Source organism: Leptonotus elevatus, chromosome 2 (assembly GCF_054856555.1).
Source record: "Leptonotus elevatus isolate MCC_2025b chromosome 2, RoL_Lele_1.0, whole genome shotgun sequence".
Taxonomy (NCBI): Eukaryota; Metazoa; Chordata; class Actinopteri; order Syngnathiformes; family Syngnathidae; genus Leptonotus; species Leptonotus elevatus.
Genome location: NC_141240.1, coordinates 11635181 through 11642010, shown reverse-complemented (window position 1 = coordinate 11642010; position 6830 = coordinate 11635181). Strand labels below are relative to the sequence as shown.

General features: G+C 43.1%; 1 protein-coding gene across 1 annotated transcript; it reads left to right on the top strand.

Moving 5' to 3' along the window:
- Positions 1-3218: 3218 nt before the first annotated feature.
- On the top strand, positions 3219-6830 carry tnnc1a (troponin C type 1a (slow)). Its single transcript, XM_086067959.1, has 6 exons — positions 3219-3587; positions 4564-4594; positions 4675-4821; positions 5543-5657; positions 5929-6065; positions 6319-6830. Exons 1-6 carry the CDS (start codon positions 3564-3566, stop codon positions 6348-6350), a joined length of 486 nt encoding a protein of 161 aa, XP_085924085.1. The 5' UTR covers positions 3219-3563; the 3' UTR covers positions 6351-6830.

Here is a 6830-nt window from a genome sequence, read left to right as displayed (position 1 = left end):
GGCCTCGTTTCAATAGCGCATGAAAAACCAGCAATGTTTTGCACTGTGTACTATTCAATTTCAATGTGTCTGCAAGTGCTTTGGTTGGTTTGTTTGACCCAGATTTCGCACCTACCGCACTGTTGGTAAATTGGATTTCCGGAGGCAGCCTTGCGCAACTGTTACGTTCAGGGGACATGAAGGGAACAGCGCCATCTGCTGAGAGGAAATCTCGTCCGCGTTCCACCATCAAACAAAATGGGAATATCCATGTCAATTTTACACGTTCTGCCATCCAACAGAATAGCATTCATTTGAGCATTTATTTGTTCTGTCTGTAACTCACAAATGGCTAAAATTCCTAAATTATAATAACACTTCTTTTAAAGCTTTTTTTTTGTTTGTCCAAACATTACAATAAATTATCTGTTGGTATGAATGTGAGTGTGAATATTTGCCTGTTTTCTGCAGGACTGTGACTGACCGGTTATCCATGGTGGACAATGTAAAGTATATCTGCATTGTGCTCACATGAATTGGCTTTAAAATCAGATGCATTCAAATGTGCCTATCTGTGCCATCGCATCAAATGCAATAAATATTTTGGAATTAAAAAAAAAACATGATTAATGCAATATTTTTTTTGTGATTAATCAATGAGTTAATGCTTTAACTTTGACAGCAATAATACATACATACATATATACATATATATATATATATATATATATATATATTTATTTATTTATATATTACTGTAGACCCAACTCCCCCTTTCAGCTACTAGGTCTTGCTTGCTACCAGATAATCCACATCACCACTGTGAAATTCTGTCAGGTTCCGGTGAAAAGCTGTCTGTGGATGATTATCCCCCGAAACAGCCACGTCTGCAGGAAGATTTTTTTTTACTTTTAATGCAGAGATGGGTTTGCATTGCTGCATGACAGGTAATGAAATTAATCGTGTTTTCTTTGCATTAATTACAAGTATGTCTTTAACCACCAGGAGGTCAGAGAAGATGTTAGCCTCAATGGAGTTGGTATCCATCCTTTCATCGATCGAGTTTCAACAGAGAGGCGGTGTCCATCCCTGGACTGGTCACAAGCTAATAACAAAACATTTTTGTATATCTCCAATTATGGCAATTTAATTTAATTATGTTCATTGCATTTCAAAAGGCCTACATGTCACAAATGTCAATTGTCTTTTAAGTGCTTTAGTTAACAGTGCTCAGAAGTGTTCTATCCCACTCGACTTGTGCTGGGCCCATAAATAGAGCCCAATGTCAGTTTTTGGGTTTAAACTCGTAAGTCACAAGTTGCCAAACTTCATATTCTTTGAAAAATAAATACTTTACATAAGTCCACACGTGTGGATTTCATTTTTACGAATAATTGACCAATCTAAATAGTTGAAAATGGCTTGTTCTTTTAAATCAGGGGTGGGCAAACTCAGTCCTTGAGGGGCTGAGTCCTGTAGGTGTTCTGAGTTCCCCCACCCCTGTCTTAGATGATGCAATGTTGGAATATTGGAAAAATATGTCGTTTTGGGGATTTCCTGAAAAGTGATGATTTTGGTACAAGGTACAAGGTTTTGGAATATCGTTGACGTCGGTCCGAAACCTCGTAAGTGATAATTTGGCAACATAAATATTTTTTCAAATATTTAGACCATTGGTCAGTCCACAAGTGTGGATGTATAAATAACTTGTTTTCAGACCAAAACCAGTGGTATTCAACTTTTTGAGTACTATAGTCGCTGATACTAATGCTAAGTGCCAATACCACTAGTACTGCATTCATCCATCATCTACCGCTTACCCGAGGTTGGATCAAGGGGCAGCAGCTTTAGCAGGGAAGCACAGACTTCCCTCTAACCAGTCACTTCAACCAGCTCCTCCGACGGGATCCCAAGGCATTCCCAGGCCAGCCGAGAGACATAGTCTCTCCAGCGTGTCCTGGGTCATCCTCAGCGCCTCTCACTGGTGGGACATGCCCGGAACACCTCTCCAGGGAGGCGTCTAGGAGGCATCCAAACCACATGCCTGTGCCACCTCAACTGGTTCCTCTCAACGCGGAGGAGTAGCGACTCGACACTGAGTCCCTTACCGCTGGTGTCCACCAGCGGGTTCGAGGATTGCCGCCACGACAGGCACCAACCACCTTATGGCCACAGCTCTGATCAGCTGACTCAACAATGGTGGCGCAGAACATGGTTAACTCGGACTCAATGTCCCCCGCCTCCCTTGGGATAAGGGAGAAGTTCTGCCCGAGGTGGGTGTTGAAACTCTTACGATACCTTGAAATAAGTCCTAGTATCGTCCGATACGTACTCATGTATGAATATGCATTTAAAGCCTATGTATATACTGTCCGTAAATAATGTATATAATATTATTTATAAAGACAAGCCTATAGATCAGAGGTAGTTAATCCTGGTCCTCGAGAGCCACTGTCCTGCCTGTTTTCCATGTCTCCCGCCACCAACACTCATGATTGATGAACAAGATCAGGCGTCTACAGAGCTTACTGATTAGCTGATAATTTGAGTCAGCTGTGTTGGAGGAGGGAGACATGGAAAACAGAGAGGACAGTGGCTCTCGAGGACTAGGGTTCCCTACCCCTGCTATAGATTGTAATGTCAAATGTCTGACTGCTCATTACATGCCCGTTTCTCTTGTCTGAGAACCTTCAGGGGATTATTTTTCTTTCCTTAATAATAAGTGCTCAAATGCTTTGAAATGCTTGACACAAGTTGGCACTTGCCTGACTTGTGTGCAGAGAGCGTGGGTTCACTTCCCACTCACTGATAGTGTGAATGTGAGTGTGAATGGTTGTCTGTCTCTACTGTATTTGCGCCCTGAGATTGGCTGGTGATCCATCCGGAATGTACACTCCCTTTTCAGCTGATGACTTGAATTTTGGATCATTGTCATTCTTCTTCTGTCCTGAATGAAATTGTGACCATTTTTTCCCAGGTAATTGGTCATGTTATTCTTCACACGTGACTTTTCTGTTGTGGACCACATGGCACACATTCCTCCAATGCGTATATTTCTTTTCCCTCCACGATCACTCAAACATCGTGCACTCCTACCACTGACAGTACTGCCGCTTTCCCTCTTCTCTTTAAGGACCTTTGTGATCTGCTTTGCCTCGCCTGCCGGCCTCTTCTCGCTCACCTCCACCACCACCAGCGCTCTCCAGAGCCTTCTGTGTCTCTCGTCCAGTTCTAGAGGAATGTTGAGTGTCTCTTTAGCCCCCTCCCAAAAGATTAAGCCCACCGCACTCCCCCCCACCTCCTCCCTTCATTCCATTACCAAGTATGCCCCCTAAGAGTTGCTGCATTTTTATCTGAGCCCAGTGATTGTGACGGATTGGCCGCATGACACACAGACACAGACACACATTTGTGGACGCACAGCGAGGGGAGGCTGCTGGGGCTGGGGAGGGACCAGACATCGGCGGGCTGCGGGTATAAAACCTTGCCATGATGAGGCCAGCATCCTGCCCTGAACTGGACAGTACCCACTTCCTCTGTGGCTGCAGGACGCCATCAAGACAGGCAGCAGACCAGCCTCCAACATGAACGACATCTACAAGGCAGCGGTACGTCCTCGTACAATTGCGCTCATTCGCGTGGATCATCACTTGCTGTATAAAGTTTTGCATAGTGGTCGCAACCCCTCAGAGATGAATAATGCTTTTGTATGGAACAGTATGGAATATCATATGTCCATATAAAATGTTGATGCTGTTGCCATTTGACTCGCGTGGTCTCCATTAGCACCCGGTGTCACGACCTCTAGATATTGGCCCTGTCAGTCCTGAGTGGAACCCCTCAGGAGCTTTCTGCCAACTTCATTCATGACTCCAAATGGATCAGTCCAACTTTGCATGTGCTAATTTGGGCTGCTTGCTTGTGGTCCTCTGGTGCCAGAGAGGGGCTTGAGGTTTAGATAAGCCAATCCCACCAACCCCCACCGCCATCACCACAGGGCTGAATTCCAGCATTATCTGTGAAGTTGTCTCCTCGCCTCTGCGTGGACCAACAGCTGGCTGCCTTGTCCTCGTACATCCCAGAGGAGCAGTGCAGCTGAGACAGGAAAACCACACGGGAATGTTGTGTGGATTGATTCTTTTACATATACCAACCCTGACGTGAGGGGTGCCTTTAATTTATAGTGGACAGACAGACAGACAGAGTAACTCTTACATAAGCAGCTGTCTCCTTCTCTCATTCGTGGTAGCTTTTCCAGGATTACTGTTCTATTGTTGCGCCAGAGCCACAAGCTATGCTAATTTAAAACACTGTGTATTCTCTCCTTTATCTACAGTTCCTGATCCTCCAGCCTATTTTTAACTCCGCCTCTTACTGGCTCGCATTTGATATATAGATTCTGTGTTTAGTCAGGGATAGCCCGGTGTGGCCAACTAAAAATAGCACCTTTAAGTTGGCAGAAGTGACGAGAAAGTGGAATTCACATGAGATGATTTGAAAGATTACTTTATGAGCTGGCGTTTTGTAAAATGACACACAAATAAACCACGAAGCAAAATATTTCCTCATTTGTACTGTTTACAGGTTGAGCAGCTGACAGATGAACAGAAAAATGGCAAGTGACCACATTTCATACAAACTCTAAGTTTACGTTTATGTCACTTGTTGCTAATTGACGCCCGGGTGTTCTTTCAGAGTTCAAAGCCGCATTTGACATTTTTGTGCAAGATGCGGAAGACGGCTGCATTAGCACCAAGGAGCTGGGGAAAGTGATGAGGATGCTGGGCCAGAACCCCACGCCGGAGGAGCTGCAGGAGATGATTGATGAGGTGGATGAAGATGGTAAGTCAGACAGTGGATGTTTTGATATGAAAAGAAAATGGTGGGGGTCCTACTTCTTGCGTAAATAAGGAAGTTCTTGGCACTGGGAAAATTACTGTTAGTATACTGTTATTCATTTTACCGAGAAATGACAGTACTCTTTGTTACTGATCGGATTGACTTCCCATTTGTAGAACTCAATACCATAATAACACCGTAGAACAAAAAAAAAAAAGTTGGGTGAGATTTTTACGCTAATTAAAATTAACATTGGCAGGCTTATTCAAAAATTGCGGATAAGCAAAACTCCACTGATTAGCTGTAGTAAGACTGTAGTAAGAAGATCAGACTCATCTACAGGTACGTGGCAACTTGTTTTTGCGGTCACAATTGATCAGTACTAGTAGGAATATCTGCAAACAAAAAGATCGCATAGTAGGAATTAAGTGCTGGCTTTTCTCTTAACCTTGTAACAAACTGTTGTAAGTTCTATTTCATTTTATGCTGTTTGGAACTATTCCACTTTAGTGTTTTATTTACATTTATTTATTTATTTTAAGGAAACGGGGATCATATAGTAGAAAAACTTGACGTGATAGAGAACAACTGAGATCCGTTTGAGATTCCGCACCCGTAAATTGTCAACCGTCAGACGAAAGTTAACAAAAATTGCGAGAAAGGCGTTGAAGTCGAAGATGACAGAAAATGAGGCGGACATTTAGTCAAGTGTGTCTCTGCGCAGGGAGTGGCACGGTGGACTTTGACGAGTTCCTGGTCATGATGGTGAGGTGCATGAAGGACGACAGCAAAGGGAAGTCCGAGGAGGAATTGGCAGAGTTGTTTCGCATGTTTGACAAGTGAGTTAAATTTTCAATATAGCTTTCAGTAAAATAAGATGGAACCAACACGGCCGGTGATCAAGTTCCTATGTTACATTTACTGATAAAACACTGCAAAAACCCAGCATATACGCCCAAATCCTTCTTGGCAGCCAACAACATTCAAGCAGCCTCTCTGTGTGAGCCAGACTCTTCTAGTCAGCATTTTTCTCACCTCTACTGAAGTGTCACAAGATGAGATCAATTAGGTGTTACACAGACACTCATGCTTTTACGTGTGATTGCGCAGAAACGCCGACGGTTACATCGACCTGGACGAGTTGAAAATGATGCTGGAATCAACAGGAGAAGCAATTACTGAGGACGACATCGAGGAACTGATGAAAGACGGGGACAAGAACAACGATGGCAAAATTGATTATGACGGTGAGGAGCTTGAAGTCACTAATCGGCCGCAGCGCTTTCTTCTCTCTCTCTCTTACAAAGATCACATGATCACGAGAAAAGGAAACTCACTGCTTAATCATTTTTTAACAGTCCATCTATCATTTTTTGTACGATATATTTTAGGTTGATCATTTTGAATCATGTTGCCACTGCGGAATCAGCAAAGGATTCCTTTCTTCTTATTTGACGTGTGCTGGTAGCTGTTTGCTAATGCGGCCTGCTCATTTTGCAGAGTTCTTGGAGTTCATGAAAGGAGTGGAGTAATCCATCACAGGAGAAGATTATTTTTTGTATTCTTCTGTCACATCTGGAAAACTGGAAGCTGACTTCTGGATGGAGCTCTGCAACGACTTTGCAAGACTTTGTGCATCTGACTGTGTCTGGTCTATTTTTCCTACCACCTTTTCTTGCAACGTTGTAAATACAATTTGTAACTTTATATTGAGCCCATGTAAACTGAATTTGTGTAAATGAGGTGTTCCATTTGCAATCTTTTTTTTTTTTTTCCAATGTCTGAAGTTCAGTTTGCAGGATTGTCACTGAGCAGTTGATATTGTATAGCGGTGTGCAAAGCCTTCTCGGAGTCACCAAAGTGACTTTGGGATGCATATGACAAACGTTTTTTTTCTATGTTTGCGACACCCTCGGGACTTTTTGTTTTCCTCTCACAGCTTTGGAAAGCATGCGTTTGACTATGTGCTTGGAATGTGCAGTCAAGAAATAAACAAAGCATTTGTCAGAGCA

Coding starts and splice junctions, on each gene's coding strand:
- tnnc1a (XM_086067959.1), top strand. CDS start 3,564: ATGAACGACATCTACAAGGCAGCG. Junction 3,588..4,563: donor ACGACATCTACAAGGCAGCG/GTACGTCCTCGT, acceptor TACTGTTTACAG/GTTGAGCAGCTGACAGATGA. Junction 6,066..6,318: donor TGGCAAAATTGATTATGACG/GTGAGGAGCTTG, acceptor CTCATTTTGCAG/AGTTCTTGGAGTTCATGAAA.